The 22,935-nt window shown below is 52.1% G+C and overlaps 3 protein-coding genes across 7 annotated transcripts in view; 2 read left to right on the top strand and 1 right to left on the bottom strand.

Moving 5' to 3' along the window:
• FOXJ3 (forkhead box J3) overlaps window positions 1-3,580 on the top strand; it is a 130,557-nt gene extending 126,977 nt beyond the window's left edge. For all 4 annotated transcript variants that reach the window (XM_068539658.1, XM_068539656.1, XM_068539657.1 and 1 more), the window contains 2 exons: window positions 184-291; window positions 595-3,580. In XM_068539658.1, the coding sequence (XP_068395759.1) occupies window positions 184-291; window positions 595-710 (224 nt within the window). In that variant the 3' untranslated portion in view covers window positions 711-3,580. The remainder of the gene's footprint in view (window positions 1-183; window positions 292-594) is intronic.
• A 10,795-nt stretch (window positions 3,581-14,375) lies between these two features.
• Window positions 14,376-16,261, top strand: GUCA2A (guanylate cyclase activator 2A). The gene is made up of 3 exons (XM_068537910.1): window positions 14,376-14,450; window positions 15,507-15,696; window positions 16,050-16,261. The coding sequence occupies exons 1-3, from the start codon at window positions 14,376-14,378 to the stop codon at window positions 16,112-16,114; spliced, it is 330 nt and encodes a 109-aa protein (XP_068394011.1). The 3' UTR covers window positions 16,115-16,261.
• Window positions 16,262-18,562: 2,301 nt separating this feature from the next.
• Window positions 18,563-21,926, bottom strand: GUCA2B (guanylate cyclase activator 2B). 2 transcript variants are annotated; one of them, XM_068537909.1, is made up of 3 exons: window positions 21,834-21,926; window positions 20,510-20,696; window positions 18,563-18,800 (listed from the first exon to the last, which is right to left on the bottom strand). In XM_068537909.1, exons 1-3 carry the CDS (start codon window positions 21,924-21,926, stop codon window positions 18,739-18,741), a joined length of 342 nt encoding a protein of 113 aa, XP_068394010.1. In that variant the 3' UTR covers window positions 18,563-18,738. The 2 variants fall into 2 exon arrangements, with proteins under 2 accessions (XP_068394010.1, XP_068394008.1); XM_068537907.1 differs by lacking the exon at window positions 21,834-21,926 and having other exon boundaries at window positions 20,510-21,116.
• Between the last annotated feature and the right edge of the window lie 1,009 nt (window positions 21,927-22,935).

Genomic DNA, 22,935 nt, shown 5'->3' with positions numbered 1-22,935 from the left:
AAAATCCAGCACCACCTTTGGCAGAGTTTTAGCATCTAAAAGGAGTGATTTTTCCTTCCCTTTTCTTCCTCACTTTACTGGCTTAATTTAGTTTTAGGTAACAGTTCTATTAAGATTTTTATGTTTGATTTGCTTTACTTATGGTACTATGTTTTCCTTCTGTCTTCTTCTCGATCTGATTAGGAAATTTGTACATAGACTCCAGGCAAAATCTCGCTCCTTCGGTGATGCCTCCCCCTGGTTATCCTCACATCCCGCAGGCACTCAGCACTCCAGGAACAACAATTGCAGGTAGTTTGGGGTGTGGTGTGTTGGGGTTGGTACTCGGAGTTTAATATTGAAAAAGGCTTTAGCTGTCCCGACAGGGAAGGAGGCTGCCTCAGGAGGGGGTGAACTCCCTGTTTCAGAGGGGTGGGGTGCAGAATACCTGTAAGATTAGGATCATAAGAGCCACCTTGTAGAGGCTTCTGGGTGGGTAAGTGAGAGCATATGCACTGAGTTCCTGGCACACATAGGAAGTGTTCAGTAGGTGTGTGTTTCTTTCTTCCTTTATCCTCTCCCAAGTCACTGCTGACATTGCCTCCTTCCTTCCAGGCCATCACGGAGCCATGAACCAGCAGCACATGATGCCTTCCCAAGCCTTCCAGATGCGGCGCTCTCTGCCTCCAGATGACATCCAGGATGACTTTGATTGGGATTCAATTGTGTAGAGCTTGTTTCTCAAGGCACCAGACAGACCCAAGCGTTACCTTTCTGTGCAGTGAAGGGAAAGGTTTGACAGTATCCAGTTGAGAAAACAAAGTTTCTAATCATTTTACCAATGTTATCGAAATTTTTTTTGAAGACAATCAGAAAGATTTTAGCTGGATAACTTACTGCTTTTATCTGACCCAGACAAGTACTACATGTTTGTCTCCCTGCCAGCTGCCCTATGTAGCTCCTAATTGTTGTGTGATTTGAACGGCTTTTGCATATTTGTGTCAGTTTGATGTTGACCACAAGTGCCAGACTGATTTTTCAGGCAGAGCCTATTTTGCTGCAAGCAGTTTATAGATGCATATGTGTAAATACATGTACAAAAATTATTGAAAGGCTTCAATTTTTTCTAATTGGATTATTATGTCTTGAAAAGGAAGTTACTGTGAGTTTTTATTCCTTGTTAGGCTATTTTTGGCAGGATGCTTTTAACTGATGTAGGCAACTGAAAGGAAATAGATTTTTTCAAAGCCCAGTTCCCCTTATTTAATCTTTTTCGGAAATGTGAGTATTGAGTTCTACTCAGTAAGCCAGAGAACCCAGAGTTTGATACTCTCCAAACAGTCCAAAGAGGCATGTTGTTCCTGAGCAGCATGAAGGACTGACCGAATGTTTTTTTGATGCCTGGGGGATTCTAGAGTTCATGTTGCACCGTGTCAGCATCTGTTTTTCTAAGTCTGCATCGTATGCCAGTTCTAAATGTGTTTGATTAGAAGCTGGGCACTCCTTGGCTTTTGAAACAAATCAGTGTCTCCACATTCACTTATGTATTTATTATTCAAAAGTGTTATTTTAATATTTATTGCTATCTTCTGTGAATGCTCAACTCCTCTTGGGTTCATTAAGGAGAAATGCAGTGTCTGAAAGCACAGAATTATTTTTCTTGATAAGAGTTTACAGACAAGACAATCAGAGAGAGATTGTGTCATTCTCTTTATCATTACTCCTGCCATGTGAGTATATTCTCTATCTTTGCATTCCTGCTAATTGAGACTTATTTGCTAAGTAGGATTTTCTGGAATTTGAATCAGAGTTCATTTGGGCAACAGAACAGCAGGGCAGTGTTTGTATAGCAAGTTTCCCCCTCATTCTCTTTCCATTTAGGAAGCACTGAAAGGAGGGTAGAGCCACACATGGATTTTATTTGCCTCAGTCTTCAGTGCAGTTACTGTTGAGTGGCGTGCTGTTTCTGTTGTCCTGTGTGTCTGTGTATGCATGACGTTTGGTTCCTTTCTTTGAAATGCAGCCTGCCTCTTAGGGGTTTTTATTAGTTGTTTGTTTTTTGTTTTGTTTTATTTCACAGTTACTTTGCATGGATTGATTGTCTTAGTTTTGCAATGAAACTAAGAGAAATGAGATTTCTTTTTTTAATGAATAGATTTTGAATTGGTTCTTTAAACCAGAAAAAAAAAAGCAGAATTTTTCAGTTCTAATGGTGAAACGATGTTCCATCAAATCAAGGAGTACTAACTGCTCGCTGGTTGCTTTTTAGCATCTCTAGTCTCCATCAGCCATGCTTATTAAGTCACTTTAATTACCCTTACTGATTCTGTGGTTGAGTCATCTCTACTTGAACTAAACAAACACCTTTGTTTCTCTGTGTGTGTATGTGAGAATGTTTGCGAACGTCTTTGGGTATTTTTTCTAGTGGAGTGTTGCCTTGAATGAATCACTGGGAAGCCAGCCATGGTAAAGGCTGGTGAGGTTGGGGAGAAGGGAAAGGCTTTATATTCCTGTTGTTTGGATCCTGCTTGGCATGAAAAAGGAAACTCAGTTCCAGCCCCTTGGATCAGTAAAAATCAGAGGATTCTGGAAAGGCAGCCAATCAAGATGAGATAGCAGCCTGCAGAGTAAGAGCTCGGAAAAAAAGGGGGTGATTCTCAGTAGTCTGCTCAAGTCACGGTTCTCTAGATACCAAAATAGCTGTTTTGAGACTATAAATTGTGTGGGTAACAGTGTGCACTTTAAACAATTTGGGTATTAGAATGCAGTAGCTTATACTGAGTGATTCAAGTAGAAACCGCTGATGAAGATGTTACAAATTGTGTGAAGCTAATTTCCCATTTGGCAGTCATTTACTGATTTGCAGTGATCAATATTTTTGTGAGAATTTAAACTTACCATGAATGGCCCTGGAGGCAGAGCCTCCATCCAGACCCATCCCACACTAGTGATTCATGTGGCCAGGGAGCCCAGGACAGGCTTTCTCACGGGCTCCAGCCAGACAAGGCTCCCTAGTGAGGTGCAGAGCACCCCTCTAGTGGCCATCTCAGTTGGTAGTTGTAAATGCAGAGCAAGTTCTGTCTTGGGCTTAAATTGACTGAAGACTTTTGGGGAAAAGAATCTTAAATGCATATAATCAAATGGGGGTACTCTGTCCAGGAGAATAATCCGACTGGCATTTGTGGCAGTTTTTGAAATGTAAATGTATTCATGTATGTTCTTGTAAATACATGTCTCTCAGATGTCCTTTGAAGTGGGAGGGAATCAATCTGGGGATTATTTCAAATGGAATAGAGTATTTTGATATTGTTCATTCAGAGGGTGATGTGTACATATCTATATTGTATATATGTGATGAAAATGCATTGGCTTTTTGTGCAAACACAGTCTGCTCTCTGTACTGCTGTTGGACAGTCAGTGTTTTAATGTTTCTACAGTTTTGCTATTGCACGATTTCATATTTTGCCTCTATGATGAACGGCACCCATTCTTTGTAACTGTTCAGTGCTGTAAAGAAATATCCCAAGTGTCATTAGGATTGTTGCTGCCAAAAGTGATATGCATGAATGGCACTTAAAATAAATATATTATGTTAACTCTATTTACAACACCGATTGGTCTGTGTCATTTGCTGCAGTTGAGGGAACAAGATTGGAGCTAGTCCAGAAGCAAAAAGCCTGGAGTTAGTCATTCCTTGGGGTCTCAGAGATTGTGTCCCATGTACTGCTGCCTGAGAACAGTCATTGCTGCTGTTTATTGAACATCTCACTTGCTCTGTGAACTTGAGGAAATTATTTCATTTGTCTGAGCTTCATTTTCCTCATTTACAGTGCCTATAAAATGAGAATAATACCTACCTCCTAGAGTTGTAGAGGGATTAAATTAATTAAGGCATTTAGAACAGCATCTGGAACATAAAAAGTACTCAGTATGTGCCACGTGCTGTGCTAAGTAGATATTGTTATCCTCATCTTACATATGGGAACAACTCAAGTTAGAGGTATAATGGCTTCCCCAGATCCTTTGTTGGCAAGTGGTAGAGCTAAGGTTTGAATCCAGATCATTTGACTCCAACGTCATGTTTTTACACCATCCTCTATTACTTCCAGCGGAATACCCCTGTCCCTACCCCTGCCCTGGACCCTAGTCTTGCCCCCAGCACTGCCTTCCCAGAGTGCTCTTTCCAAAAGGTGAAAGTGGAGCTTCTTAACATTTGCTGAGCCCACACTGTGTCAGCCCTTCCCATGAGAAATCTAGAGGTGAAAAAGCCACAGTTTCTGGCTGTAGGGGGTACAGACTTACCCAGGACAGGGAGCAAATGCCAGCCCAAGGAACTTGCCCAGGGAAGCTACTCTGAAGATACCCCCTGGCAAGGCAAGATTCTGGTGGTGAGCAGTTAGGTCATGCTGAGGCTAGGGCATTGGCTTAGGAAAGCTTTGGGGTGGGCATGGGCTTTTTAAGTTGAGTTTCCAAAGGACTCGACGGGAGAAGGCGTTTCCATTTATACCACTGCTCTGAGCCAGGCATGGAAGCTAGATTAGCATGGGCCCGGGGTGAGGTTGAAGCCAAAGAAGTGACGGTTTGCTAGTTAAGAGCCCAGCACCAGCAATCCCTGGAGTTAGGATGAGTGGTGGTGTCCCGACCTGATTGTGGAAACAGGCTCAGAGAGGCTACCAGTGGGCAGACCAACGACACTGGTGGAAGTGGACTTGAAGCTGCGGTCTGTCTCACTCAGGAAGGGGAGAGATCCCCACCAATCCCACGATCCTGCTCAGGACCCCTCACTACTTCTAACTTAACCCGTACAACACTGTCAGGAAAACCTATTTATAACCATTTTACCGATGGGAAACTGAGGCTCAGAAAGATTAACTTGCCTTAATTAAGTCCTCCTAGGTAGTGGAGGATCTGGGATCATTCAGTCTGGCCTGACTCCAAAGCCCATTTCCTTTTGCTCCACCCAGGGATAGTGCCTACCCATCCTGTGTGTGTGTGTGTGTGACTTGGAGGAGCTCTGCTTTTTCATCAGTGCCTCTGAAAGACTGTAGTAGGGGGCATGGTTAGATCTGGTCACTTTGTGCTGATTCAGGCACAGCTAAAGTGCACCTTTGTGCTGATCAAATGAAAAAAAGATCATAAAGATGCATGTTTCATTCTTAAGGCTTTACCATGTTACAGTGTGTTAAGGGCTGCTGTTTATAGATGTGCCCTTACCAGTCAGACAAAGCAGTCCTGGAAGAACCATGTAAGCATCAGTTAGCATTCATAGAAGGGTTGACTGCATCAAAATGCCCTAGGATCACAGAACTATCTTGAAAGCTTCAAGCTGGGAGGGGCCTTTGAAATCATCTAATATTATAAAACACCCACATTTTGCTGTTGAGAACATTGAGACCCAGAGAGGGAAGTGACTTGCTCAAAGTCATACATTAGTTAGGGGAAATTTGGGGGAAGGGGAGGAGTGAGAAAGTCATCTTCCTGGCAGGAATTTAAAATTCCTCACACATTGTCTTGATCTACACAAGAACATGATGCTGTAGTAGTTACTGTAGTTATTGCTGCGGCTTACAGAAAAGCAAACTGCTTTAGAGAGGTAAGGCACAAGGCAGCAGCCTCCTGAATGCATTCGATTAAAGCATGGGAATTTAATTATACACACTTGGCCAAAAAGAGAAAGAATGGAAATCTTAATGTGATAGTATCTACCTGTGATGAACGTGTGCCCCTCAGTGAGTACGAGTTGGAAGATTCAAACCTGAGACCATAACTGATGTCTACTTCCAGGTACCTCTCTGCCTGAGCATCTCACCACTGAGTGTCATTCCAGTGGGTAAAGATACACATTCTGTACAACATTGCACTTGGATGCAAGCCAGCTACTTCAAAGACAGACTGTAACCAAGAATTAGGAAAAATGGCCATGTTGGGCTTATTGAGATGGTGTGTTTTTCCCCAGTGTGGTGCCTTCCTAAAGGATTTTCCAGAGGATTTTGGACTTACCTCCCTGTGTCTCTCCCTCACATGATAAGCAGCCTCCCTGTGTCTCTGCCTTACATGATAAGCAACTAGTCAACATGTGCAAAGCACACATTTGGTAAGTGCACCAGAGCCGGAGTCTAAGCCCAGGTCAAGGCTGCTTCGACCCAGCTCTCAAGCTGTGCCTTCAGCAACGCTGACCCTGGAAGTCCAGAGTAGGACGGCCACCATGTATTCCTTGTTACTTCACATTACTTATTCCAAGTACTTGTGGGTTATCAGATTTCGCCTTCAAAACAACTGTGTGGTAGATAACTATTGTTGTCAACCTATTGCAAAGGAAAAATCTGAGCCACAAAGAGATTAAGTCACCTGCCCAGGGTCCTTCGCTCGTAAGTGGTAGAGGTAATAATAGCTGGAGCAGGAGAGCAGGGATTTCAAACGCAGGCCATCCAGCCCCAGTGTCTACACTCCAGTGCGCTGTGCCGTCAGTCCCTACAGGGCAAAGAACCGGGAGCCTTAGAACAAAGCCATGAGGCCGCAGTGAGCACCGGAGGCCGCCAGAGGGCGCAGGGCTGCCAGCTGTGTGCCTTTCCTTGTTTGGAAGGTTTCCTTTACCACAGGGGCTGTGTTCTCTTCCTCTGCAGCCCCCAGAGCTGGGAGCTCCTACAGACAGATAGGGACCCCAGTGGCCAGCCCTCAGACTCTGCTGCCGCATCAGAGCTTGCTGGAGGGAGCCGAGGAGCCCTCTAGTCCTTGGCGATAAACATACTGGGGGGCGCCCACTGCAGAGTGGCCTCTGAGTCTGCTGCCTGGGCCCAGCCCTCCTGATGCCCACTGTCACCTACTCTGAGGTTCGGGTGGGGAAGGTCGCCCCACCATCAACCCCAGCTCTGAGTTTCCTGAGGCTCTGCATTCCTGGGACCAGTTGATGTCTTGTTTAGGCAAGTGTGGCCGGGCCTGCCACACACCTTGCCACGGGGCGTCTACCCTTGTCCTCCCAGCCCTGCCTCTGAGCCCGCACACACTCACACAGCGAGTCCCGGGGCCATCACAACATTATGATTATTGCCACTATTTGCCAGGCCCTGTGCCCAGTACTTGACAGCAGTTATCTGAGTTAGCACTCCCAGTTGCCTTGGAGGTTGGTGTCATTATCTTCCTTTTACTGCTGGACGTTGCCACTCAGAGAGGTGAAGTCATTTGCCCCAGGTCACCATCAGTGAGAGGTTGGCAAGGGGACGGGAACCCAGAGCTGCCTTACTCCGGTCTGCTCTTCCCACCGAGGCCTATGGCCTCTTCCACAGCACTCCCCAGTTGCCCTTGACCTCCCTCAGTGCCAGTCACCACACCCATCCCAACCCACCCTACCCTAGCACGGGGCCTGAGCTGACGTCACTGGGTGAAGGCCACCCCTCTCATGACGCAGCCCCCAGAACGTCAGAGAGGCAACTTCCTGTCCCAGACAATGGCAATAAAGACGTCCAAGGGCACTTCCCACCCTTCCCATGCCTGAGTGACGTCCATAGGCAGAGGCCTTCCTGGGAACGGTCCTCTGGTTCCGTGTGAGAGCATGTCAGTGCATGAGCTCTGTGACTGGGGTGGGGGGGTGTAGGTCCTATAAGTCAGGGTAACCGCGAGTGCTTGTGTGACTCTGACTGTGCTCATGAGGCCCTCCGTGTGTGTGAGCCAGACCTTGTATGTGTGTGCTTGTGTGTCTTGTGATTGTGTGCTCATGTGTCTGTGTCTGGGTATGTGATTGTGTCGCCTGCGTGATTGCGACTGTGTGCCTCAGTGTGTCTGTGTGTGATCGTAAGCCGCAGATAGGAGAGAAGGCATTCTGCCCAGGGTAGGGAGGGCGGGATGGCTCCCCGCTCAGGTTCTGTCTTCTTCCTCCCTTCCTAGCCTTGTTAGCCGCTCGAGTCTTCCCCAGCAGCCCACGTCCCCGGAGACATTTGCCTGGGATAGAGCCGGGTTCCCAGGCACACTCAGGGTTAGGCCCTGCAAGTCCAATACAGATGAATTCTTCCCCTTTTCTCATCACATCCCTGGCCTGGCCGCTGTCACTGCTCCTCCCCACTGTGGCCCTTTGGACTGGATCCCAGATCTATCTATAACTGCTCCTGCCCCCAGGCAGCTCCTACACTCCTCCTTGCGCCCCACAAATCTTCCTGGCCAGACCAGAAGCTGGTCCATTGTGAGTTGCTGGCCTGTGGCTGATCGTGTTTTCTGCGGGCCTCAAAGGCCAAGAAAATACATGAGGCAATGGAAAGAACACGAACTCTGGAGTCAAAAGAACCTAAAGTTCCATCTGGGCAAGACATTGCTCTCTCTGAGCCTCAGCCTCCTCATGTGTATAATGGGATTAAAGTGTTGATGAGACCGTCCATGAGAAGTCAGATGGAAGCAGCCAGCACGGGCCCTGGTACACTGTCAGTCCCAAGGACCCATCTGCCTTCCCTGTCTGCCCTCCTCCCTTGCTTCTCAAGAGCACATGCCAAGACCCATGGATTCCCCTGCACACCATCCTTCCAATCACCCCTGGCCCTCCCAGGGTACTGCTGGGGGTGGAACACACCCCTTCTCTCCTGGACCAGTGCAGCAGCCATACCTAGACAGTCCGCTCCCAACACCAAGGGCCATGATGATCTTTCTAAATCACAGCTCTTCTCATGGTCTTCCCCTAGCTTCCCACTGTCACCGGGTGAAGGGCAAAACGCCTTAGCCTGGTGTTTAAAGCCTCCTCTGGCTGCTCACCCACAGACCCTCTTGACACACTCTTTGCTTCAGCCCATCCCTCCCCCTTCCCCTGTGTGCTTCCTGTTGCCAGGCCTTTGCCATATAGCCCCCATCTCTGTGGGTCCAAATCCTCCCATTGATCAAATCCTCCCAGTTCAAATGCCACCTGGTCTGGCAAGCATCCCCAGACGCGGCCACGGGGGGACCTTTTCTCCCTGCGGAGCCCCAGGGAGTTTGTGCCCGTGTCCTATCCTCCCTCTAGCCTGTGGGCTCTGGGGCCCATGGCAGGAGCACCAGGTGGGTCTCCCTCCTTCCCTGACAGCCTTCGGGTGTGATAGGTTGTTTCCGTGGCCGATGCCCAGGGCAGGCCAGGGGGCGGGGGGAGGAGGCCCTGCCGTGTGGGGAGCAGATGGTGAATGGAGCTCCCCCAGTGCCTTGTCCCGGCCAGGCCATGGGGATGTGAGATGACACTGCTGAGCAAACAACCAGACACACCCTCTGTCCACTCCCCAGCTGCCCCTCGGAGCATCACGGGGAAGATCCTGCCCACCCCAGCGCCTGGGGGAGTGGAGGGAGCCCTCCACCCCCACTTGGACTTGGGCTCAAGCCAACAGGCTTCAGATTCCCACTCAGTCATCCACTTTCTCTGTGGCCCTGGGCACTCTCCCAGGAGCCCGGTTTCCTCCTCCGTACAACGGGTATCGCTGCCCTGTAAAACAGGGTCTGACTCAATGGTTGTGCCTTTCTTCTTCTCCTTCCCCAAAGAAGGAGGGGGTCTGGGGCTAGGAAGACAGGACAGGAGGTATGAACCGAAAAAAAGTTTAAGCTTTTCTTTGGCACTTGTGAGAACTGGCCTCTGTTCTGGAATTTACAGCTTTGTGACTGCAGCTGGTGCCAAGTCCACCTGGCAATGAGTCTGAAAAGTTGTGCCTTCCTCTAGGCTGAGCTAGCCCCACACTTGTGTCTGTGCTTCCCTCTCTGTTGGCTGGGTGCCCTCGTGCAGAGCGCCACCAGTGAAACTGTGCCCGGAGCTTCTGTCCGCACCCTTGGGAAAGTCGTGGTTTCTTACCCTCTCTGGGCCTCTGATCTTCAGCGTGCCCACCTATAAAAGGGGGTTCTGTAGCGATTTCTTACGTATTCCCAGAGCTATTGGGAGGTTCACATACATCGTGATGCCTTCCTCAGGCAGTTCTGGGCTCTCAGAAGAACCTCCAGGACATGTTTGCAAGCAGGAGGCGGAGGCTGTAAAATGTGGGCCACACCCTCTTCATGGTCACACAGATCAACATGGGAGTCTTCAGACTCCCACCTGGGCTCTGTTCAGGCCTTTCTTCCTAGGGTCAGCTGAGGCCTCCAGCCTGCAGGGAAGCAGAGTCAGGCCTGGGAGGGCTGGGCCTCAGTGGACCCAACTTTAACAGGCACACTGGAACCATGATGAGGTCACCCAAACACAAGAGTTCAACAGTCTCTAGGCCAAAAGGAATGGCATCAGCATCCTCACAGAGAACAGAGGGCAGCCTGACAGCAGGGGAAACCCAGGCAGCTGCCAGCAGTGGGTGACTGGGCTGCAGGGCTGGCTCTGGTTTTCACAACTGTAAAGCACGTAGCCTAGAGCGAGTGCCTGATAAACGTTCGCTGCTATTATTAATGTTATGATTATTACTAATACCACAGCCTTCCTGGTCTCCTGAGAGATCAGGGGTACCCACTAAGTGCCAGGCCTTTATGGGTACTGGGGCCACGATGGAGCAAGACACAGGCTCTGCTCTCAGAAGCTCATAGGAAAGTGGGCAGGACAGATAGTTTGGTAGGTTTTATAAGGGGAAAGTATAGGAGGCTGGTGGAGATGGTCTTAACACAGGCTTGCTGGGGCTGGAAGTCAGTGAGGAAAGTTTTCTAGGCAGCCCAAAATTCACAGTGTAGTTGTTATTGTCTCCATTTTTCTGATGCAAAAACTGAGGTTCAGAAAGGGCACACAGCTGTTCACTGATGGAGCTGGGACTCTAACCCAGGGCTGCCTGGCTCCAAAGCTGGAACTTTTCCACCTACAGCACCCCAGGTATGGGCCCCTTCTTCCTGGCCCACTCCTAGGGAGTCTTTCGGGATCCTGGGCAAAGGGTGAGCAGGGGCCTGACCATGATGGGCCTTGAATGCCCGGCCAGGGAGTCTGGGCTTCCTTCTGAAGGTTTTGGGGCAGCCACTGATGGCTTTTCAGGTGGGGAGGCAGGTAGAGGTGGCATGGCCTGGGAGGCTATGGAGGTGTGAGAGTTTGCCAGAAGAGGTGGCCTTGGATGTGAGGCGCCCAAACAACCCAGACCCACTCGCCACCCGTAAGAAATGATGAGGGGTGTTGGGGTGCTGGGAAACCAAGGCCACAGGATTCAGGTGGGGGCCCGGGGCGATCCAGAACCCCAGGCTTCCAAGAGGACCCCAAGATCCAGCAGCTTCGATGCAGGAGAGGAGGGAGGGGGTCTGAACTCACACCTGGCCCCAGGCTGGGCCAGGGAATTGGCAGGGGAGGGAGGGGTGTTGGTTCCCATTTCCCAGGGGAGATGTCAGAGGTAGGGTTGGGTAGGGCAGGGCCCAAAGTGCTGAGGCCTAGGAGCCGTTTCCTCTTTCCCACAGTGTGGAGCTACACTACATCACTCCCACACACCCACTCCACCCCAGCCTTGCAGCAGGTGAGCCCCGGCTAAGGGGTTATGGGAGAAAGAGGCTTCAGGAACCAGAGGCCCCTCCCTTTACCCCCAATCCCACTGTAACTTAGGGGAGGAAAGACTGAAAAGCCAAAGGGAGCCAGAAACAGGGCTCCTGCAGCCCACAGCGGCCGCGCCGAACCCCATCCTTCATGTTAAACCAAATCCCAGTGCAGCCCGAGCCCCGCACTTTACCCCAGATCCAGCCCCAGTCATAAACCTGACCCCACCCACACCTCCAACTTACACTGCAGACTCAGCTCCCACCTTAACCCTACCACAGAACCCTAAGCTAACCCCAAACCAACCTCCGTGTCAGCTACAATCTCCACATCGACCCACTCCTAGCTGCACCCCTGATTCCAAGCCTAACCCTGACACTTACCCCACGCCCGAGCTCAGCTCCATCCTGACCCTGACCCAAACCCCAATCTGAGTCCTAACTTGAACTCCTATCACTATCTGCTACTTCATCTTGCCCTAATGTAACTCCAGTCCCAGTTGGTAACCTAAGACTGATCTTAACCCAGCTTTCACCCTAACCCAGCTCAAGTCCACCCAACCCCAATTCCAACCCCAGCACCAGCCTCAGCTGCACTCCTGATCTCTACCTGTGCTCACCACCATCCCAATCACGATACATTCTACCCTTATGTGTATCTCTAGCCTCACCTTCAACCCAAACTCCATCCATAACCCTAAGGTACCCTATCCCATCCCTAACCCTCTGCTGGGGCTCATTCCCGCCCAGCTCTCAGCTAGCAGCGGCCACCATGTGGCTGGACTGGACATGTAGATTTCAGCATACACACACACACACCTCGCATATACTAACACACTTCAACTTACACACATTCCTCAGTGTACACACACACACTAGAAAAGGGAGGGAATCTTAGTCTGGTTCTGAGGACTAGCCTGAGAGGGCAGGTTGACCAAGTGTTTCCTGCCCCTCCCTTGGGCTGAACCCCTTTGAAGGTCCCTCCAATTTCCCCTGCAGTGACTCTCCCCATCCAGGGATTCCCACCCCCATCCCTTTCTTTGGAGCCATCCAGGCTTGCAGCCAGATTGGTTTGTAGATTAGAACAAAGCAGCTCCCAGGGCTTCCCTTCCTCCGTGTCCTGGAGGCTCTGCTCACAAAAGAATACAATGAACACACACTATGCGGGGTACAGTCCTCATGGGGGTCAGAGTCTAGAGGGGCAGAGACACACACCCAACTAATCCAACTCAACAATATCCCCAGTAGGGGAATGTATCTGGTTCTGTGAGAACAAAGAGAGGTTATTTAGCTGAGGATGCAGTGGGGGTTATTGGATCTGGGCCTTAAAGTTTAAGTAGGAGTTCACCTAGTGACAAGGAAGGAAAAGCCTTCCAGGCAGATGGAGTAGCATATTCAAAGGCAAGGGTGCTGGGAGAGCTGAGCCTGGCAGGAAAGGCCAGGGTGGGGGAGATTAGGCTGAGTTAGCTGGGGGAAGCAGAGCAGAAAGAGGAGGGACACGGTGCGGGCGGGGGGTGGGGGGGATGGTTAGAGGGGCAAGGGAATCAGGAGGGAGTGGGGAGAGCACATCCGAGGATGATCTGAGGCTGCAGGACAGGCAGGACAGCAGGCCCAGCACCGGATGAGAACAGGCTATGGCTCAGATGGGCAGGTGGTCTCCAGAGGGGCCAACGGGTGCCAGAAGCTGTTGTGGCTGTTGATCAAAGTAATAATAACTGAAGGATCTTTTACTGAGTGCTTTCTGTATGCCAGGCATTGAGGTAAGCATTTTTATAACCTCATTTAATTCTCAAAATAACCCTACGAGGTACGTATTATTATATTGGTCCCCAGAGAGGATATAAGGGGTCCTGATGTTCAGAGAGGGAAACAATTTGTCCAGATTCACACACATAGGAATGGGGCAGTAGGTGGGACTCGAACCAGGCCTGTGGATGGCAGAGCTGAGTCCTTCCTCAAAGTCACAGTGGCCAAACCTAATGCCTGCCTTGGTAATCTCATTTCTTTTTTATTTATTTATTTATTTATTTATTTATTTATTTATTTATTTATTTATTTAGGGCTGTGTTGGGTCTTTGTTTCTGTGCGAGGGCTTTTCTCTAGTTGCGGCAAGTGGGGGCCACTCTTCATCGCGGTGCGCGGGCCTCTCACTATCGCGGCCTCTCTTGTTGCGGACCACAGGCTCCAGACGCGCAGGCTCAGTAGTTGTGGCTCACGGACCTAGTTGCTCCGCGGCATGTGGGATTTTCCCAGACCAGGGCTCGAACCAGTGTCCTCTGCATTGGCAGGCGGATTCTTGACCACTGCGCCACCAGGGAAGCCCCGGTAATCTCATTTCTTAACACTTGAAGCCCCCTGGCAACCTCCTCCTCCCCCCAGGCTGAATTACTCACATTTCCTTGATTATTCCAGGCCTATTTCACCTCCCTGCTGTCTCACATGTAGTATCCTCTGCAAGAAATGGCCTTCTACCCTCAGCCCCTTCTCTAAGAAAATTTCCACCCATTCTCTAAAGCTCCTTTGGGAAAGCTTCTTGAACTGCCCCGCCCCTTGGCTGGTTGAATGGCCCCTCCATTCCTCATGCCCACCCACTCCTCTAATCACCCTGCATTGCCACTGGGCCCCTCCCTCTTTAAGGGCTGGGCTGGGTCTGGTCTGCAGCCCCACCCTGGTGCATGGCCTGGCCCAGAGCCATCAGTGAGTGTGAGTGGTTGGTCCTGAATGCAGGACCCGACCCAGCCCAGCCGTGGGTTAAAGTGGGAGCCCAGGGAGGGGCTGGGGCTCTGACGGCCTCCCCCCCGACTGCTTTCTTACCAGACAGGGCTGTCTTGAGCCTTATCTGATTAGGGTTAAGTTGACAAGCAAGCAGATGAGACACTGGCAAAGACTCCTGGGTTACTCAGTAACCCTGCCCTCTTTTAAAGTCCCACTGTTTTCCCCTGGCATCCAGAACAAAGCACTTTTCTCTCTTAGGCGCTGCTGCCATGAACACCCTCCTGCTCTCTGCACTGGGCCTCCTTGGGGCCTGGGCCGCCCTAGCAGGGGAAGTCACCGTGAAGGTAAGTTCTCTGTCCCTACTGTGGCCCAGCTGGCTCTCTATGTCCAGGGCCCAGGGCCTGTCCCCTGATAGAGCACCCCTCTGGGGATGGAGTGGGGGGTATGTCTAAGGCGTGACTCTTCCCCAGGGACCCCCTTCTCAGTCCTGCCTCTTACGCCTTCCTCTTCAAACTTGGAGAAAGAACATCAGGTAGAGAAAAGAGAAACAATTTGGGAAAGGCAGGTGATTAGCCAATGTACAGAGTGCCTGCCATGACCAGGTTCCTCCAGTATGTCACTGTGACGCCAGGATCACCATGGCAAGAGGGATTATTAGTCTCATTTTTCAGAGGAGTCAAATAGAGCCTCAGAGAGATTCTGTAACTGGGCATGGGCACATGGTTGGGAAGTGAAGGAGCTTGATTCAGTTCCAGACCTTCCTCCTCAGCCAAAGCCCTGGCCTGGGTCTCAGGAACCACCTGGGCAGCCTGGAGGTCCTGACGGAAGGGTGTGCCCATCGGTGTGGATGCTAGCCGTAGGCCAGCCTGGTACTCATCGGGGGCCCCATTCTATCACAGCCAGGCCCCGGGAGGCCTTTTACTGCTTCTCAAACATCAGCCAGGCAGCAGGCTGGAGCCGGGGGCCAGGGGATCCGCCCACGCTGCTCTCAGGCAGGGGTGAAGACAACTGGGGCACAGCCACGTGGATTCAGGATGCCTGAGCCTTGGTCCCAGCTCTGTGCCTCTCCCTGAAAATCAGCGCAGTGGCTCCCACTAATAGGCACCTATTGTGTCCCTGCCGCTTCAAATCTGTCTTCTCCATTCCTCATATAACAGGCAGACCCTAGGATCCCAGAGTGTAATGACCTGTCCATGGTCGCAGAGCAAAACCAGGATTCAAGCTCAGTGTCTGGCTCTGAGCTCTGACCACCTCATATTGCCCCGCAGTGGAGCACCTGGCTCCCGCGTGCCGCAAACACTGTTTGAGTGCCACCGGGGCTGGAGAGGGGGCAGTCCTCGGGGAAGCGGCCAGGGAGCAGGCTGTAGCCTGGCCTCACACCCTGGACATGTCTCTCTCAGGATGGAAAGTTCTCCTTTTCTCTGGAGTCAGTGAAGAAGCTCAAGGACCTCCAGCAGCTCCAGGAGCCTGGGGGGCCTAGAAATACTGGTGGATCCCTCGTTCCCATCCCCTGCAGCTCCCCGAGGTTTCCCGAAGAACTCAAGCCTCTCTGCAAGGAGCCCAATGCCCAGGAGATCCTGGAGAGGCTCGGTGAGTAACCCCCTCTCTGAAGGGCGGGGCCCAGGAATTCCCTGATTGGTGGCACTTGAAGGAGAGATGTGTTCTGATTGGTGGGATTCCGAGGCTGCGCTCTGCTCTGATTGGCGGGTTAAGCCCTCTGCTGTGCGTCCTGGTTTGTCTGGTCTCAGCTGTAACGCCTTTCTGGGTAGGCTCTCCGCCCTGATTGGCTGGCTTGCAGTACTTGTGTCCTGGTTTGGGGTGGAAAGTGCAGATGGTCCGAGAGGACAGGCCTGGGTGGCGGATGTTCAAACTCTGGCTCAAGGGAGGGCGGGAGCTTTGGGCAGAGGAAGCTGCTTTCACGGGGCCCCGTTTCTCCTGTCCAGAGGCCATTGCCGAGGATCCGAGCACGTGTGAGATCTGTGCCTACGCTGCCTGTGCTGGATGCTAGGACGGCGGGTGCTCACTACCTTCTGTCCCTCCCCCGCAGGCCGCTCTCCCTCCTCGCAGCTCCACCTACCCAGAATGGGGGAGTGACGAGAGGGCAGCCTGGGGAGGCCCAGCCCCTGCCCCCGGTGCTTTCCAAGATCCACCCCCACCCACGGCTAATAAACCAGATTCCAGAGTCCTCCTGGTGATGCTTTCATTCCTTTTTTCATCCCACTTTATGGATGCCTACCCTGCCCTCGCCAGCTCAGGGTTTAGTGTGCTAAGTGCAAGAACCCTGCTCTTCCTGCTAAGCCAGCATCGGTACTGCCCCCCACTCACAGACACCGAGGAGACTTGAATCCAACGACCACCAATGGAGGAGGGGGAACTTCTGCTTTTCTTTCATGATCCCTAAGCCACATGTGAGCTCCTGTACTGGTTTGGATGACCAACACAAGCACTGAGCGGCTATGAGATCAGCCCCTGGCTGGAGAGTGTTCAAGGGGCCTCAGAATCTGGCCCCGTCCTGACCACTTCAGCACTGCCTCCTGCCCTCTCCCCAGGGCCCACACTGCAAGCCATTGTTCTCACTATGTCCTCTGCTCCTCTCACCCTTGCTCACCCCTGATCTCTTGGGAGATCCCTCCTCCCAAGGTTGCAGGGGTGCTTGATGAGATGGCTGGTGGGGTAGAATTATCTAATGCTCCTACTCTGGAGCCAAACTCTCTCGGTGTCAGTCCAGGCACTGCTTGTTACCAGCTGTGTGACTTCGGGCAGGTTACTTAGCCTGTTCTCTCCCCTACTTCATAGGGGTGAGTGAAGATTAAATGAGGTAATACAGGGAAAACATTTAGAGCTCCACCGGGCCCAGCGTGAGTGAGCACTATGCTGATGCTATTATTATTATTATTATTATTATTTCTGTCTAGATGGCTCTGCCTTGTGCCTGGCACATAGCAGGTGCTCACTCAGTGGCAGTTCCCATTATTGCCTCCTTCCCAGGCAGGTGGGAGACGAGGCCAGATGGTGAGTGGGCTCAGTTTAGACTTGAGAGTTGGTACTGGGGAGGCACAGAAGGGTAAGGGGCACTGTAGGAGCAGCGCTGCAATGTTCCTCTGGCTTGGTGGGCATGGAGAGCCTGCAGGATGCAGGGCAGGGAGGAAGCTCTGGCCTCGCTGAGGAGAGAGGATGGGGACGGGGAGGGAGGCAGTGATGATAGAGGGATGAGAAGGGCCCAGAGAGACGCAGGAGGCATTGCAAAGGCGCCTAGCCAGACTTGCCTGCGGGGGGGGGGGCGGGGGGGGGAGGACAGGAAGGAGCCAGAGCTCCGAGGGGTGTGGCCTGGGAGGCTGGGAGGTTACAGGACGATTGAGCACAACTGGGCAGGCAGGAGGGGCAGCTGGTCTGGGGGAATCCACCATGGCCTTGGCCCTGGGAGCTGAGTTCAGAGGGTGTGGCCCCTTTGTACCTGGCTTTTCTCCTCTCTGGCTGCCCGGGACAGAGGCCGGGGAGGAAGCCACCCTGTGGAAAGCCCTTCTCCCAGGAATTCCCAGTCTGGCTCTTGGCCTTTAGTAGAGCACTGAGGGCCCCTGGGGGAATGCGGTGGCTGCAGGGCATCCTCCGTTGGGTGTCATTAGCTGCAGCTGGGCCTGGAGTCACAGGGAGGCGGTAACATGATGGTTCAGAGCATAGACTCTGGCCCAGACTTCCGGGGAAGAAGCCTGCTTTGCCACTTTGCTGAGCCTGTGACCCTGGACTAATTAGTTCTCTCTGCACCTGATCTCCTCATTCGTAAAGGTAATACGAATGGTACCTGCTTCACTGAACTGTTGTGAGGACTCGGTGAGTTAATACCTACAAAGAATTTAGAACAGTACCTAGGGTATAGCAAATGCTCAATAGATGCTGGTATTATTAATATTCCTTAGGGCCACCAGGATGGAGAGAGGGAAGGAAGGCCTTCCATATGGAGCTGGCCGGGCAGTTCCGGGGAGCCCAAGAAGGAGGGTAAAGGTGAACTCAGGCAGGCCCGGGGGCAGAATCAGCCCCGAAGGGGCACCATGTGGTTCCTCCCTCCACCCCCTCCACCGCAGTCCCACCTACGGGAGGGAGCCCCCGTCCTCCCCCCAGACCCATCAGGAGCACAGAAGCTCTGGCTCTGCAGCTGGGCCAGGCCTTGAGCTCAGCTTGGGGGGTCAGATGGATCTGGGTGCTCTGTGGCTTCCCAGCCCTGTGATCACGGGCGATTCATTTCCACCCAGAGCCTCACTCCTTCGATATGAAATAGAGCAACTCCTCAGGCGAGGAAACCAGGAAAATACCTGACTCAGGAGTCCAACCCACCCAGCTTCCTAGGCAGCTCTGCCTATGGCTCCTGGGGATGAACAAATGGACACCTGACTCTATGTGTAGGTGGGGAATCTTTATTCAGCAGCAGGGCTGCCTCAGGGGCCAAACTCTCCTCCAACCGTGGGTCCAACTGCTTTGTGCCAGATCCAGCTGCTTGGGCCCTGCAGGGCGGGGTGGGGGGCGGGGATGACCGTGGTGGCGGGGACCCCTAGAGCCTGGATGGGGGTGGGTGCTGTGAAGGCAGTGGGCTGGGGTGGGGCACGGTGTCCAGGGTGGGCTCAGGGCACCCAGGCCATCTTAGCTGCAGCCAGTACAGGCAACATTCACGCACAGCTCGCAGTCGTCAGCAGCGATGTTCCCTGGGCAGAGGAGAAAACTGGTCAGCTGAACCTGAACCTGAAACATCTGTGGTCCAAGGAGCCACTGACCAGGCAGCCAGAGAAGGCCTGCTTCTGAGAGGGTTTGAGGCAGGGGCCTGGCATCCTTCTCATAAATTAAGAGCAAGAAAGTTTAGAAGAAGCGTGAGCAGCTTGGGCTCAAGTCCCAGGTTCTGTCCTCCTAGCAGTGCCTGGGCAAGTCACTTAAACTCTGTGCCTGAGTTTTCCTGCCTGCTCGACTGTATCAGCCTGACAGAGGGGTTGTGAGGAGAGCTTGCAGGCAAAGGGATTGACCCAGGGCCTGGCACTTAGTAGGTGCTCAATAAATACTGGCTACTAGAGATTATCATACTAAGTGAAGTAAGTCAGAGAAAGACAAATATCCTATGCTATCACTCATGTGGAATCTAATTTTAAAAAGTTACAAATAAACTTATTCACAAAACAGAAACAGACTTAACAGATGTCGAAAACAAACTTGTGGTTACCAAATGGGAAGAGTGGAGGGGGAGGGATAAATCAGGAGCTTGGGATGAACATACACACACTACTATATATAAGGTAGATAACCAACAAGGACCTACTGTATAGCACAGGGAACTCTATTCAATATTCTGTGATAACCTATATGAGAAAAGAATCTAAAAAAGAATGAAAAGATGTGTATGTATAACTGAATCACTTGGCTGTACACCTGAAACTAACACAATATTGTAAATCAATGATACTCTAATAAAATCAAAAGAAAAAAAGAAAAAAAAATACTAGCCAGTTGCCGCATTCTCCTGGCCAGCTGTTTCATCCCTCACATTTCAGCTTAGATGTCACCCCGTCTTGGAAACCTTTCAGATCCCGTTATGTAACAAGGAAGAGCCAAATCTGACTACATGTTGGATCTGTTGTTTCTTTTACTTTATCCTTTGCTTTCTGCTGCTTTTTTTCACTAAAAGGATACTGTCCATACATAATGGCCTGTCTCGGGAACCCTGCCCCTTTACCTGAATGTTAAACCAAAGTGCTATTGTTCAGGGACGCATCCTGACCCTGTCCACCCTGTGGATGGCTGCAAGAAAGAAGAAATTAACACATCCCCTCCCAGAGGCTGGCCATTCCAAGGGACATTTGCAAAACTTATGGCCTTTTTACTTTACTTCCTCATCTCCTCCCCCTCTCTGTTCTATAAAAGAAACTGGCACCCAAACCCCGATAAGATGGTTTTTTGGAGACCTTAGTCTGCCATCATCTCGGTCTGCTGGCTTTCCAAATAAAGTTGTATTCCATGCCTCAACACCTCGTCTCTGATTTATTGGCCTGTCGTGCGGTTGGACTCAGTAACACTTATGCCACCGTGGACGTAAGCCATCTCTCTCCCGTGTCCCCACTGTGCCTCCCCCATCATCCCACTGCATTGCAGTCATTTTTGTGGGTCCGTTTCCTGTGTCCCCTTCCCCCCAATCTGTGTAGTCTTGGAGGTAGGCTGATCACCCCGTCCAGGTTGCCGGGGACTGAAGGAGTTCCTGGTATGCCTGATTTCAGTGCCCAAACCGGGTAGGCCAGGGGCTTGAGTTTCTTGAATCTCCCTGTTCTCAGCCACTGGGTGTTTAACAGAAACCACAAGAGGTAGAGGAGCTGGGGTGTGGGGAGGAGAGAGAATGAGGGGCAGGAGGCTTGCCAGGGGTGGGGGGACTCACTCAAGGCCTGGAAAATGCTGTCCGCTTCCCCGGAGGCACAGATGGGCTGGAGGTCCAGTGGCAGGGCCGGGTGGTGGCAGACGGAGGGCTGGGGGCTCTGGGTTTGCAGGCCAGGGCTGGGCACCCATTGCCCCTCCAATTCATTCACCTTCTTCACCGATTCCAGTTGGACCTGGAAGCCTTGGTACTGGGGGAGGAGGGAGAGGAGATGGGAGGGCATCAAAACCTGAGCAGGAAGGGGGTGGGACACTGCCAGGAGACCAGGGTTCCTCAGGCCCCCCAGAGCTTCCCTGTTCTCACGGAGTGGGAAAGTCAAGGTCATACTCGGAAGACTGCCTGCGTGGAAGGTGGTGCCTGGCACTTCACACCCCCGTGTCACAGGCTAACTGGGAGATGAGGTCGAGCAGGGCCGTGGAGCACATTGGTTCAAGGCGTGGGCTTTGAAGGCCAGGGGACTTCGGTCCAAATCCTAGCTCTTCCCGACTGGCTGACCATCTCTTCCCCACTCTGAGCCTCATCTGACAAATGGACATAATCAAACTCCACTGCTGTCTGGTGCCTGGTACCCAGGGCACCCTCGATAACTGCATGATTGCCCTTGAACTGACATGGCAAAATGATGGCAATGCCTAGTCTAGCCAGCTGGGCTCCAAAGCCAAGGCTGCAGGGGGAAGCTGACACCGCTCCCCAGGATTTCCTTATTCCTTCCCAAGGAGGCCCCGCCCAGAGTCAGGAATGTGCCGCCCAGGAGCCCAGCGGCATCCTGCCACACCCACAGGCAGGCCCTGTTTCCAGAAGACTCCTTCTGTCTCACAGCTGCCCTGGAAGGAGACCCAGATTCCCTGCTGTCTTCTCTCTGGGCCTTTGCATATGCTGTGCCCTCTGTCTGGAGCAGTCGGTGACCTCTGTGCCTGGCTACCTCCTGCCCATCGTGCAATGTCAGCTCGAGTTACCGGCCGGGGCAACTTTTCCTGGTGACCCTCCACCCTCCTCCCCATACATGGGTGAATACAGAGAGTTGTGGGAGCATAAAAGAAGTCTCCCTGCCCTCTGGGCTCTTCAAGGGCAGGGATCACGTCTTCCACATCTGATCTCTGACTGAGAGGGATATTTGAGGAGAGAAATGCTGAATGACCATAATTTATTGTTATTATCATCACCGTCATAGCCACCATTGGCATCCCAGCTGCTCCCCCCCACCAGCTGTGTCCCTGGGCTGTGATTGGGTGTTGGGCTGAGCCCTGGGTCCTCAGCTATCCTCAGTGAATTGCCCAGCATTCCCTCTCCATCGCAGCCTCTCACCATGGGGACCTTCAGGACAAACCTGGATGTAGACTGACTGTGCGCCCTGCAGCAGTACCAGGAAAACCGCAGCAACCCCACACAGCAGCAGCCCTGACACCACCCTGCGAGCCATCTCGTTCCCTCTGTGTCTCGCCACCGTCCACCAGGCTCCCACTTGCTTCCCCAGCTGGCAGCTCTTTATAGGCCAGGTTCCAGCTCCCTGGTCACTCATTAACTGGCCAGCCAGGGTGGGGTTGACAGCTGGCTGGCATCCTGACAAGCCCAGAGCCCATCCCCGGGAAAGGGGTTGGGGATGATAGAGGTAAGGAGGCCCAGAGCACACTGGAGCATGATGCAGTGTTAAGCGCCTGCCTTGCGCGCAAGACAGCGAGCGAGTGGGATGAGAGGGAGGCCATTTCACAGACAGGGAAAGTGAGGCTCCAGAGGTAAAGTGCCTTGTCCCAGGTGACAGTGCTAGTTGATAGCAGAGCAGGCCCTCAGGCATCTGACCCAGCTCAGCCTAGGGTTCTTTCTCAGGTCAAAAGGTGCAGACAGACAGGTTGGTCCAGGGCAAGGTGGGCAGATACAAGGCTGACCTCAGAGTTCTCCATGCCCTCAGACCCATGCCTCTCCCACTCCCCTCTCCCCAGTTCTATTTAAGAACCATCATTCTGATCAGTCCCTGCCCAGGCCCTCAACCTGTCTCTGCCTGCCATTTCCCATGGTGATGGGTACACTCAGGCCAGGTATTGTCCATCTCACCTGTCGGTGCCTTTCAGAAGCCAGTAGCCTACCCCAGTATGGAGGAAAGCGCACCTGCCTTGGAGACAGATTGACCTGGGTTCAAAACCTGATCCTGCTGCATCTGCGTGATCTTGGCAAGTCACATCAACTCTGACTGAGCCTTAGTTTTCTCTTCCATCAAATGGGCATAGTGATAGAATCCACCACAAGAGGTTGCTGTGAGAGTGATGGGGCTGGGCCCGCCTGAGCTCGTCCTCGTCTGGGGGTGACTCGTGCTGTCACAGGTCCCTTAATTTCACAGTTGCCATTCGGGGCAGTGCATGACCTACGACCTCCGTGATTGAAGGTTGGGTCAGGGAGAAGTGGGCAAAGTCTGCAAGGGCGTCATCACCACTGCC

Source organism: Eschrichtius robustus, chromosome 3, assembly GCF_028021215.1.
Source record: "Eschrichtius robustus isolate mEscRob2 chromosome 3, mEscRob2.pri, whole genome shotgun sequence".
Taxonomy (NCBI): domain Eukaryota; kingdom Metazoa; phylum Chordata; class Mammalia; order Artiodactyla; family Eschrichtiidae; genus Eschrichtius; species Eschrichtius robustus.
This window is presented reverse-complemented; position numbering and strand designations above follow the sequence as displayed.

Excerpts from the sequence above, each read along its gene's own strand:
- GUCA2B (XM_068537907.1), bottom strand. The coding sequence starts at position 20,831 with ATGACCTTGACTTTCCCACTCCGTGAGAACAGGGAAGCTCTGGGGGGC. Across the intron at positions 18,801-20,509 it reads CAGCATTTTCCAGGCCTTGA|GGAACATCGCTGCTGACGAC; the intron begins GTGAGTCCCCCC and ends TCCTCTGCCCAG.
- GUCA2A (XM_068537910.1), top strand. The coding sequence starts at position 14,376 with ATGAACACCCTCCTGCTCTCTGCACTGGGCCTCCTTGGGGCCTGGGCC. Across the intron at positions 14,451-15,506 it reads CAGGGGAAGTCACCGTGAAG|GATGGAAAGTTCTCCTTTTC; the intron begins GTAAGTTCTCTG and ends TGTCTCTCTCAG. Across the intron at positions 15,697-16,049 it reads GGAGATCCTGGAGAGGCTCG|AGGCCATTGCCGAGGATCCG; the intron begins GTGAGTAACCCC and ends TCTCCTGTCCAG.